Genomic DNA, 13,248 nt, shown 5'->3' on the forward strand with positions numbered 1-13,248 from the left:
TTCTTAATAAGAGGAAATAGAGTCCCCACAGAAAATAGCTCCAGTGAGTACCAAAGGTGCTATTGCTGTTTTCATTCTTTATCGTTTTTCACAAAGGACATGCTTCATTTTACTACATAGTTTAATGGGCCTAAAATTTAAAAGAATGTCAAGCATTGATTTTTGTATCTGGCCACTATCAGAGACTGGGTACTCGACTAGCTGGACCACAGGACTGCTCCACTATGGCAATTCCTATGTATCTTTTTTCCAATTTATAATTAAATTTCTATTTAAAGAGGTTCTAAAATGTTAAATCAGGAATTATGCATGCACCTGCCCCCCTTTTATAAAACTGTTGGAATAAAACATGGTCAAATAAAAGGCTACTATTAGAATTGGCTCTTAGCATTACAGTTACTGTTATATTGGTTGATAAATATAAAGAAGTTGAAAAATTACAGTATAATTTCTTTAAAACCAATTCTGTCCCAATATCTAAGAAAAATAATGACGGTAAATCTGTTATGCTGTACTATGTAACAGCATTGTAATGATTAAGACTGCTGATACTTTCCAAATGCAGCAATTCTTTAAAAATTTCTACTGATTTTAGTCTTGTTACAGATGGATTCCTGAAACCTTCAACTAATAATCTGAGACACTATATTATAGTAACCAGGAAAAAAGCCCAGCTCTTTATGTTGTAATATAGTCATTTAAACTAATTGGAAGTAAATTAAAAGCCAGTGAATATTCACAGTCTGTATTTATTATTAGCAAATGAGGGAATGAGGAATATGTATAATTTGTAATTGTTTCAGGCACTACAGTGTACAAGGTGATACTGACATACATAGATGGATAGCTTTAACATTTTGAAAAATGATTTTGTCCTAGAGAGTATGAACTTTCAGGCATTAGAGCAAGCACATTATTGTCTCTAACAAATGGAGACTTCTAAGTTTATGCAAGAAGATTTTCTCCATGAAAAGCTAGAGGGTGCAAGTGGATGTTTGTGTTGTACTGTTTCTTGAGGAGCTTATGGTCCATCAAGGGCTGGCATAGTCTTTCAAGTAGTGAAAGCTGAGCATGCTTTTGGATGAACGCAGAGCTTTTTGTTTTTACACTGTACTGTGCTTAGTCCAGTTTCAACACAGGTTTGTTAGTTCCAGCATGCACTGATGTGATTTAATGCCTCTGCACCTCCTTATAATATTGGCAATGCTTAGAAATAGTTATAACAAAGAAAGAGTCTGTAATTGTCAAGTCTAGCTTTATAGTCATAGCACTGAATTCCCAGATTACATGTAGAACATAGGATGTCATCCTATAAAGTGCTGAATGCCCTCATCTCTCACTGACATCACAGGCTCAGCAGCTCACAATTAGGTCCTAGTGAGGTTGGCTAAAGAACTACAGCATAACAAAAGACCTGACCTTTATTGCCTCATGGGTGTAGTAACCTATGGGAACATTAACAAGAGAAACACAAATCAGCATTTTAGGTTCCAGTGAGCAATTCAGTGTTTGAAAGTTTTGTGAGTACTGTGTGGTGATGATAACATAGCAGGAGTTAATCAAAGATTTGTTAATACTTGGCTTTTAAAAACACGTATTTTTTCCCTTTCAGTCTGAAATTTTCCAGAGCATTTCTAAAACTTACAAGAAATGCCTATTTGGGTTAGGGTTAAAAATAAAACTTAATCAGTTTTTTTGCCGTTACAGATTACCATGGAGGCCATCTCCATGCTGTGATAATTTGCCTCGCTATTTGTAGGTTTAATCGCCATTGAGGCTTGTAGGGCTGTAGTGTTTCCCTGACCATTGTTACAAGGAATTTTTATTTTCTAACAACATGCTTATGCTAAACTATTGAATATGAGGCAACTCAGCTGATGGGTAGCCCAGCAAAACTCCCATTGACTTTCAGCAGGAGTTGCACATTCTTATGCTAGTGCTGGATATGGCCCTATATAATTAATTTGTAAGAAGTCTAAGAAAAAAATCCTGTTAATATTGCTAAAAATAAAAAGGATTAGAAGCCACCAGGCAACAACTGTATTTGAACATAGTGGTAGCCAGCACAGTTCTGATCATGTGGACAAGGTCATGCTGTCTTAATTTACTACAAGATATTAGGCCATTATATGGGGGGGGTGGGGGGCTTCATTAATATTTCCTCCTTCTGGCTTCATGTTACCTTGTTCTTTCTATCCTTTTCCCCATCTGGCAGCTGCCTAATTCCCCTACTTTCTATTCAGCTGGCTAACAGTTCTTTCTATGGAATATGCCATTCTCAGCAGATGAATCAGCCAGCAGGAGATGGTGTAAATGTAATGTGGTTTCCCTCTCCCCACCCTGTGCCTTTGAAGACTAAGCATGTTACTTCTGGAACAAAGTCTTGCTCAGCTCAGGAATCAAGAGTTTCAAAATCCATGTGTTTCATTCCCCCACTTGGCAGGCCCGTGCCAAATCTTTACTTATGGTACAACAGAGAATTTTAATAGAGCTCATATTGATTGCCACTTGCCTTCCCCAGGATTGGCGTGTTCATTTTGCTTATGATGGTGCCTTTAATCATTTTACTGTTGTAAAAATATTGTAATAACAGAATTTAAATTATTTCATCCCGCATTAAAGGTATCTGTGGGCTGCACAAATCTTACAGCGGCGTGTAGAGTTCATATACAGCATCCCGCCCCCAGCACGGGTATAAGTAGCAGTGTAGAGGTGAGGCACTACTTAGGCAAATAAAGACATGCCAGAACCTTAGGGTATGTACCATACATAACGCTCTCTGCACCCAAGCAGTGCCTCCCCCATCTACACGGCTATTTTTAGCAGTGTAGTGTGCTGCTGATGGAGCCTTCTCCCACCGTGGGGGAAGGCTCTGCTAGGGGAAAGGCAGCAGGGAAAGGCCCTGACAGCTCCCTGCAATGGGGAAAGGCTCCAGCAGAGGTGAGCTGCCAGAAACTTTACCTGCTGCTTTCCCTTCCCACCCCCCGCCAGAGCCTTTCATTGCCATGTGTAGCTACACACTAAAGTGTGGACACCACCAGTGTAGTGCCTGTACCCTTGTCAAGGTTCCTTCCCCACTCTGAACTCTAGGGTACAGATGTGGGGACCTGCATGAAAACCTCCTAAGCTTACTTTTACCAGCTTAGGTTAAAACTTCCCCAAGGTACAAATTAATTTTATCTTTTGTCCTTGGAATAACCACTGCCACCACCAAACTCTAACTGGGTTTACTGGGAAATGTAGTTTGGACACGTCTCCCCCCCCAAATCCTCCCAACCCTTGCACCCCACTTCCTGGGGAAGGTTTGGTAAAAACCCTCACCAATTTGCATAGGTGACCACAGACCCAAACCCTTGGATCTGAGAACAATGAAAAAAGCATTCAGTTTTCTTACAAGAAGACTTTTAATAGAAATAGAAGTAAATAGGAGTAAAGGAATCACCCCTGTAAAATCAGGATGGTAGGTACCTTGCAGGGTAATTAGATTCAAAACATAGAGAATCCCTCTAGGCAAAACCTTAAGTTACAAAAAAGACACACAGACAGAAATAGTCATTCTATTCAGCACAATTCTTTTCTCAGCCATTTAAAGAAATCATAATCTAACTCATACCTAGCTAGATTACTTACTAAAAGTTCTAAGACTCCATTCCTGTTCTGTCCCTGGCAAAAGCAGCACACAGACAGACACAGACCCTTTGTTTCTCTCCCTCCTCCCAGCTTTTGAAAGTATCTTGTCTCCTCATTGGTCATTTTGGTCAGGTGCCAGCGAGGTTACCTTTAGCTTCTTAACCCTTTACAGGTGAGAGGATTTTTCCTCTGGCCAGGAAGGATTTTAAAGGGGTTTACCCTTCCCTTTATATTTACAACAACCCTACATGCCACTGCCTGTATAGACAAGGCCTTAAAGGGGCCTCTGTTATTATGAACCATCTTTGATATGAATGTAACTACATTTAATCACTTCACTGTTCTCGCTCGAGGTTTTTATTCTATTCCAAGAAGCTGGTTCTCATGGATGATGACGTTAAGCTCCATTAATTTTTAGTACAGTATATTCGAAAGAATGGCAGTCTCCCCAGGCCACCTCAGCCCTGCCAAAACATGTCACGCAAAAGGCTGTTAAGACATACCATTGCTAGAAGCACTGTTTCACATACAGTATTATTTGGGCTGATGAAAAATGTACTAGACCTTGAGGGAGAATGAGGGAGGACATTTTATTTTAACAGACATTAAATGCATCTTGATTCTGCCACTCTCTCTCTCATGCTGAGTGGTACATTACTATGCATGTCATCCCATTAAAATCAATTAGACAAATTACCTAGTATAAGGTACTATTCAACAGGAGGAAGTGTGGCAGTATCTGGCTCATGAATGGAGCAGTCAAAGATGTGTTCTAAAAAGTTATTTTAACTGAAAACCTGCAAATAGTTAACATCTTGAAACTTGCCTCAGCAACTGTTCCAGAATAAACAGACGACCTAGGAGAATTACATTTTTTTAATTTGTTCTTGGTACATATGACAAATATTTCCCACTAATTTCAACAGGCGATGTCATCACCCTCTAATGTGTAATGTGTCATCCGACTGCCATTGGTGAACTCCTCTGATTTCTTCATAAGTAATACTGGTCCAAATTCAGCTCTGGTGTTACTGAATTTTGAAGCTAGGGATAATTCGCACTATATGTTTTATATTTATACAGTTACTTTTGCTAAGTGGCAAACACATTTTTGACCCCTTATAATTTTTGTAAAGACGGGAGTAATTTTCTTCTAACCTTTCAGTATGGTCCATATTATCACATCCAAACACTACCCAATTTTACATACACAGCCTGTGCTGTGATTAGCTTTGTGAAATGTTCTTAACGAAACCTGAAACCAGGTAAAACTGAAGTTGCAAGCCCAAAACTTGAGCCAGCTTTGCCCATGCTTGAATCTGGGACAAATTTCAAGTGAAGCTGGCCAGTGTCTCATGGATATCTGAGAAAACTCAGTCATCTCTCCCAAAGCTCAAGAAGTTTCAGCTGAGTTTTACTTGGATTTTTGGGGTTCAAGTGAAAAGCAAAACTCAGGGGGTATGAAACTCATCAAATCAAAACCAGAAAAAAGGTTTACATGATTTCTATGGATCTGAAAGGGCTCTGTTTGCACAGCTTTGGCTTTATAGTCATTGGTACTAAGATGGAGAAGGTAAAAAAGTGTCCGGATGGCTAGATGGGTCATGAAAGAACAGAGTGTTGCACACACCAAAAGGGCCAGATTCTCGGTACTGCTCCTGCTGCTTGAAACGGCAGTAAGTCAAAGTGCACTACGGAACTTTTAGTGGGCAGTAATGGGGTCCACGTGGCCTGGTAGTATCTGTAGATTTACACCCAGCTTGCTGTACACTGTCTCCGTGTGGACAAGCCCTCAGATTATCTCCCAGGAAATGTGGAGATCAGGCACGAGGCAAGAGATTTGAGCTCAGCCTTGGGAGAAAAGGGAGAGATCTCACTTTTCATGTGCACGGTCTAGTGCCTGATGAAGGAGCATCATGATAATCTGAGCTAAACTGAGATTTTGGTCAGTAAGATTTGGGAGAGAATTTAAATGGCACCTGGGTGAGGGAAGAACATTTGAGTTCTCGCTTATTGATTATTTTAAATAATAGATTCTATAATTTCAGCAATAACGTTCAGGCAAGGGTTATTTTTCAGTGGGGATCTCTCTGGGGGGCTTTTTGTCAAAAGAATAAAAAAAACCAAACCCCAACCTGGTAAAAGGTTTTAGTTGTGTTTCCTAGAGAGACAGCCTCCACTCTAACAGTAGTGTTTGAGTGTCAGTTCTTATCCTGGCTTTGCACAGATTCTCTGTATGTTTTTTTTTTCTTTCACTGAAATTCCATAGACAGTAATTAAGGAACTGGAGGCCAGCAAGAGGTCAGCAAGCCTTCGTCAGTGAAAACAGGGATTGTTTGCCATGTACAACACTCCCTTTTTTCCTTGTGGTGAATAGAAGATTTGCTTAGAGCTGATGACTTATGCCTTTCTTGCAAGCTATGCAGCTAGCAAGTAACTGGGGGAATCAGTCAGTGAGCAGAAAGCAGCTAATTGAGTCCAGCAACATGCTTTTTTTCTTCTTTACATATTAAGCAGTGGAGTCGGAGTCAGTGTGATGACTGATAATGTAACTCTGGAGAAGAGGTGTCTTGTGCACAGGATACTAATCGAATATAGTATTTAAGAAGTGCCTAATCCTAAATTTTAGGGTTACAAAGCTGACAGAGCAGGAGCTGATCACTTGGGGGAATTATTCGGAACTGAGCTGTAGGCCTATAAATGCCGAAGCCGGTAAGTCATTATGTGGTATGATATGGAGAGGATGTGCCTCCTGTCTCAGAGAGAGAAAAGGCTTTTGTGGTTATTGTTAGGCACCGCATAACATGCTGAGCTTTTCTTGTCTCCTCTTTTCCTTTCCCTGGGACTCTGTACTCTTCTGTTCTATTTTCCTGTCCCCGGCTATAGTCGGACTTCTTTTGGGGGGGGGTGGGTTTCTTCCCTGCCCCGATAGTAAGATGATTATATTTCTGGAGGACGTAAAGCTTGTTCTAGAGAAAAAGGGAGAAGGGACATATGCAACCACGTCTCCCAACGCAAGCAGCAAATCTGTTTGATTTGACAGGCTCGGAGTTCTGGAATGACTAATAAGTGGTTAATTATCGGGCACATCATACATAGAATTTGTGTATTTGCCCCATTCTGTCCCTCAAGAATTGTCTGACTGTCCCAACACAATTGCAATTTGGGCTCAAATTTGGAGATTTGGTGGGAGATTTTCTGGTTCAGTAAAGAAATAAACTATTACTAGGGCATGAAATTAATTTCAGAAGTTTGATATCTTTCCAGATGGTTTCATACAGCTTGAGTAAAACATCATGTATGTTTTTGTTTACAGGGCTGAAGCAGATCAATCAAGTAAGCTGGATTTATCTGGACATAGCCCTGATATTTCTTAAATACTTCTATTAGGAGTGGGCTAGCAAGCAATCGTACATTGTGTTTTACAAAGAATGCCTCTAAAACCCTGAAGTGATCCCAAAAATTTCCCTGCAGAGTGTTAGCTACTTCTGTTTTATATTAGTCCAATAATTCCATATACCCTCATAAATGTGAACATGCTTTGTAAAGATCTAATTCAAGCGGGGAAGTTAGGATTGTTCACTATTATTATTTATATACCGCCTAAAATGGACTGCGTAGTGTTTCATAGATCTAGAACAAGGTACATATCTTTGGCCCAAAGAACTTACGTTCTAAATTGACAGCATAAAAAAGTCATAGGAGGAGGAGGTAGGTGGGGTGGAGGACAGTAAGTTATGGGGCTGCAGTGCTTATTTTAGTCCCTTGATTACTTTTTTTAAACAACTACTTTTAAAATTGTTCTAATTTTGGTTTAAGGGATCGTGGGAAAATATGGTTTTTGAGAATAGCTATTGAAGGAAGAAGGGGAGGTTGCGTGGGGTACAGAATCAAGGAGGACATTCTGGGCGTAGAGCACAGCAAAGGTAATGGCACAATTAGGGTTTCAAGAACATTTTTCACAGTATTATGGTCACACTTGCTCTCCAAAAAAGAGCTGAGGCTGCAGGTACAACTTGGAGTTATACTTTTCCAGTCATTCAATGCATGATTGTTGCAGTTCTCTGTATGCAGTCCTTGGTATTTACAGATGCTGTTAATTTAATTCCAGTTTCCCTGTAGCCCTTCGTGCGGTTGTGTAATAGAGTTCTCCAAACTGGCCCAGTTTCTTTGCTATTAGAACATTGCAGATGTGTCAAAGATGCACTTGTTCCAAAAGAAGCTGAGAAAGGAAACTCCGCCCAAGCATTAGTGCCAAATAGGCCCCATAGGCTTTGCTCTATTCCACTGGCAGCAGAATGGTGCACTGTCCCTTTAAAGCATGTATAATTTTTTGTATTGGCTTGGTCAATTTGTTATGGCTTAAAACTGTGGAGCCAGCTGTCTGCAATCTGATGTAATGTTGCCATGGAAACTAGAAATGAAACACTTAAGCATTCACCACAGAATTACTACATACAGCATTAGCCAAAATAATTAAAGTTGAGCCATATGGGCTTTTGGATGGAAAAAATGTGAAGCAGCAAGGATGGAAATTGGGTTGTTTCTATTTACAGTACTGTAAATCCATTTGTTTTCCCTTTGGAATATTCAGGAAGGCCTCTTAATAAGGTTACTTAAGAGTCAGGGTATTATGCATATTAAATGCCTCTATTTGCTGTACAGAAAGGGTTAACTACGCTGAAATTTAGTGTAATAGGATAGCCTTATACATGTAGCAATAAAACATTTATAGACTCATTGCACTGTAAGCGCGCTCTGACCTCTGTGTGGGACACCTACCATGTTGACTGCATAAAGTGCCCTTTCTGATTGCTAGCCTTGCTTGCTGTGGGACCTTTCCCTGCAGGAAACCATTGATTGTAACATAGATTTCCTTCGTTACCTATAAAATTGTTCCACCTCAGGACAACACTTTGCAAAGGTCTCCCCGAATATCCAGAGATTGTGCCTATACTTTTGTATTGTTACAGTATGTTGAAAGACTTAAGAAGATATATCTGACTTCGATAGCAAGCAGCACTGAAAAAGCCTGTGGGAGAACGGTTGCTAGAGCTGGGTGGGAAATGATTTTCCGAGCCTGTGAGAAATGTTGAGACTTTGAACATTTTTTCCCATCCCAAATTGGGATGAAAAGTTGAAATGTTGAAAAATTTTGTGAACCAAAAAATAAAAAGAGAGAGAAGAGGATTAGGTCAATCAAAATATTTTATTTTGATCATTTTGACACATTTGGCTCCAATTTTGACCTTTTTTTAATTTTTTCACATTTTTAAATTATAAATGAATTTACATTTCAAAATGAAAAGCCATTTCAAACCAAAAATTTGAACTTTTTGTTTAGAAAATACCAAAATGTCCTGTTTCAACAATTTCAATACCTTTTTCAAAGTTGCTTTCAAAATGGGAAATTTGTCAAACCCAATCCTTTTCCATAAGCAATTTCAGTTTCAAAGAATCAGCATTTTCCAGCAAAAGTGTTATTAACTGAAAAAAATCCAGATCAGCTCTTGTGACTATCACTTGTAATGGCAGATGTATAAGGCCTAATCTATAAGGTATTAACAGTCTTTCTCCCCTACAAAAAAAAAAAATAGATATATATTCTGTGCCACACACGCTCCTGCTTGGTAGGAAAGTTCTGCTGGTCAGACTCTGCTGTTGCTTTTAATCAAACAAATATCCCTCAATCTGCTGGCAGTGCTCCTGCTAATACAGCCCAATATGCCGTTGGCCTTCTTGGCAACAAGGGCTCACTGCTGACTCATATCTAGCTTCTCGTCCACTGTAATCCCCAGGTCCTTTTCCACAGAACTGCTGCTTAGCCAGTCAGTCCCAGCCTGTAGTGGTGCATGGGATTCTTCCTTCCTAAGTGCAGGACTCTGCACTTGTCCTTGTTGAACCTCATCAGATTTCTTTTGGCCCAATCCTCCAATTTGTCTAGGTCACTCTGAACCCTATCCCTACACTCCAGCATATCTACCTTTCCCCCCAGCTTAATGTCATCTGCAAACTTGCTGAGGGTGCAATTCATCCCATCACCCAGATCATTAATAAAGATGTTGAACAAAACCGGCCCCAGGACCGACCCCTGGGGCACTCCACTTGATACCGGCTGCCATCTAGACATCGAGCCGTTGATCGCTACCTGTTGAGCCTGACCATCTAGCCAGTTTTCTATACACCTTGTAGTCCGTTCATCCAATCCATACTTCTTTAACTTGCTGGCAAGAATACCATGGGAGACTATATCAAAAGCTTTGCTAAAGTAAAGATACATCACATCCATGGCTTTCCTCCTCTCCACAGAGCCAGCTATCTCATCATAGAAGACAATCAGGTTGGTCAGGCATGACTTGCCCTTGGTGAATCCATGTTGACTGTTCCTGATCACCTTCTTCTCCTCCAAGTGCCTCAAAATGGATTCCTTGAGGACCTGCTCCATGATTTTGCCAGGGACTGAAGTGAGGCTGACCGGTCTGTAGTTATTCCACTCTATTCAGCACTGGTGAGGCCACATCTGGAGTATTGTGTCCAGTTTTGGTCCTCCCACTACAGAAGGGATGTGGACAAATTGGAGAGAGTCCAGCGGAGGGCAATGAAAATTATTAGGAGGCTGGGGCACATGGCTTATGAGGAGAAGCTGAGGGAACTGGGGTTATTTAATCTGCAGAAGAGAAGAGTGAGGGGGGATTTGATAGCAGCCTTCAACTACCTGAAGGGGGGTTCCAAAGAGGATGGAGCTAGGCTGTTCTCAGTGGTGTCAGATGACAGAATAAGAAGCAGTGGTCTCAAGTTGCAGTGGGGGAGGTCTAGACTGGATATTAGGAAACACTATTTCACTAGGAGAGTGGTGAAGCACTGGAATGGGTTACTTAGGGAGGTGGTGAAATCTCCATCCTTACAGGTTTTTAAGACCTGGCTTGATAAAGCCTGGCTAGGATGATTTAGTTGGTGTTGGTCTTGGTTTGAGCACGGGGTTGGACTAGGTGACTTCCTGAGGTCTCTTCCAACTCTAATATTCTATGATTCTATGATTTACCTTGATTTAAACCAGTCTGCTGCTATCCTACTTCGTTGTATTAAAATAATAATCTTTCACTTGGTAACTAATTACATACTGTATTGGTCCCTATGATAAATGCACTCACTGGGTCTTGTGGATTCTTGTGTTTAGCAACATTGGAATTGCCATACAGCATCCGACCAGCAGACCAGTTAGTCTTTTTTATTTTAGAATAATGTGAATTTTGTTTTAATCAAGTAAATTGAGGAATGTGGGTCAAACGCTCTGCTGGCACAACCCCACTGGCTTCAAAGGAATTGCACCAGCAGAAAATTTGGCCCTATGAGGGATTCCCATTGACTTTCAATAAGCGGCATCTCAGTGAACTTTGAAAATATACCCAGGTGTTTGCCGTTTGACATCCTATCCTGTGGTTTATGTTGTTCCATTCTGACTTTTATGTATATTTTAAAAGTCCATAAGCTCTCCTATTTTGCCTGCCTTTAAATAGGCTCATGGTTAGGTAACAATAGGGTGGTTTTTTTTCATGAGAAGAAAATAATGCAGTTTGACATAAAGTTCATTGTGAGAAAGATGCATAAAAATTTTTGAGCTGGACCTTAGAATGTGATGAATTGGTTGGGGTCTACACAAAGACAAAGGTATACAATCTGTGCAGCCCTCCAGCTGGAATGGGCAGTGCTTGCTGGAATGCACTGCATACAGTGCCAGTCCTGTACTGTAAGAGCTGGAGTGCCTTCCTCCCCTCTCTCCCCCTTCTTACATTTGAAATAGATTAAAACAGAGGAAGTAGCATATTGAACGTTGGATCTGTCTCAAAAATTGGAACCCTCATTTCGTCCACAAGGAATAAATTGTTTCAGCTTGTTGTGTGTCTGCTGCTGGAGCGAGTGAATTTTTTTTTGCCTCTGTAATGTTTGATACTTGAGGGAAAACAGCTGGAACTGAGCATAATGGATCAGATGCAAAATGAAACGGGATGCTGGGGAATATGGACTATACTGTATATCTGAAAAGGTCAGAGTTTTCCCTTGGTCATTGTTGGAGGAATGCTGTGTCCATCCTAAGCCTAGCCTTGAGAGCCTTCAAAAGGAGTGTGGGATAGTGGGAGGAGGAGAGAGAAGATTTTGTAGCTGTGGCAGCATGTAACTAATGAACGAGACAGAGAATGAAGTCTCTTCCTTTCCGTCCCCTTCTTGTACTGCTGGTTTTAATTTTCTGGGAAGACTGGAAAAAGTCAATGATAGAGTTTCAGTTTGGAGAAGCTGTTTATTACCAAGTTTAAATGGCAAGTTCCGACAGGCCAGACAAACCAGTGCCTGACCCAAACCACAGGAGCGTAACTGGTATGGTAAGAGAGCCCTGCCTGCAATGCGTTGAAAGAAGACGTGAAAGTAGTTATTACACAATGCATGGAAAGGAAGACAAGGGCAGCAATGTATTTCAGTGCTTTTAGGACCTTCCGTTGCACAGAATTAGAAGTCAAAATGGTATGTTATGCACTTTGAAACCTGTCAATAATTTCAACGCTTCTCTCTGACCTGGGTGGAGAATATAACCCCTGTTACAGAGCTGCTTTGACACAGAGCGGCAGCTGGGTTGGGTTAACTTGACTTCACGGAGCAACCCATGGAACAATTACGTTATTAACATTCCCTTTGTTTCTTTGCCAGTCAAGAGAACAATCGGATGATGAAACAGAGGAATCGGTGAAGTTTAAGAGGTTGCACAAGCTGGTTAACTCTACTCGCAGAGTCAGAAAGAAACTAATTAGGGTGGAAGAAATGAAAAAACCCAACACAGAAGGTAAAAGCAAAGTGCATACAGTTATTCTCAATTAAACTGAAATGGTGACTTTCTATTTCTGTGTTGAACAGGGTAAGGTTGGGGGCGGGGAGAATTCTGGGCGAGGGGTAATAAGAATGATTATGCTCATGGCCATAAACTTGTAGCTCTGTGAAACTGGGTGCTGTTTTCTATAAAGACTGAGTTATCCCAGCTGTTTTAAGACTTTAAGGAGAGCAATGTGGCTGTTTGGGAGGTGGTTACTGCTACAGCTGAAGGTCTGTTAACACTCCGAGTGCAATATTGGACAGCTCTTTTATCAGGAGGTTAGAACTTGGCTTTATATTTTGACTCCCCCTGTTGTATTTTGTGGAAAGAATGAAAGGTAGCAGAAATTCCACGATATTTGTGCCCCTATTATGTCACAAACAGCAGAGCAGAGCCACCCTGACTTGGTTCTTTTTCTCCAAGCCTTTGGAGGCACCTTTGCAAGAACATTCCCCAATTGCAGCTCTAAGGATTTGGAAGGGGAGTGGCTAGTTGAAGGTGTAACTGTTCTACATGGTATCATTCTTTGGCAAGGCCAGAGAATTTCTATCACACATTCTTGCTGTATTAACTCCATCTCTGTGCCTTCTATGATCCTGGTGGGAAACACATAGGCAATCAGCTACGGCATGCAAAAGCCATGTTGCTGGTGGAGAAAGAACCTAGGGAGAGGTGCAGAGGCTCACCCTCTCAGTATGTATACACTGCAGTTAACTTGGATGATCAGTACCTAGGTCTGAGCACTGGAGTTAGCCTAA

At 40.9% G+C, this 13,248-nt stretch overlaps 1 protein-coding gene across 4 annotated transcripts in view; it reads left to right on the top strand.

The window, feature by feature from the left end:
* The window catches only part of SASH1 (SAM and SH3 domain containing 1), an 868,162-nt gene that overhangs the window by 804,627 nt on the left and 50,287 nt on the right, over positions 1–13,248 (top strand). For all 4 annotated transcript variants that reach the window (XM_084625147.1, XM_084625149.1, XM_084625148.1 and 1 more), the window contains exon 9: positions 12,331–12,463. In XM_084625147.1, coding sequence (XP_084481273.1) covers positions 12,331–12,463 — 133 coding nt within the window. The remainder of the gene's footprint in view (positions 1–12,330; positions 12,464–13,248) is intronic.

This window comes from Lepidochelys olivacea (genome assembly GCF_965140295.1).
Source record: "Lepidochelys olivacea isolate rLepOli2 genome assembly, chromosome: 3".
Classification (NCBI taxonomy): Eukaryota; Metazoa; Chordata; order Testudines; family Cheloniidae; genus Lepidochelys; species Lepidochelys olivacea.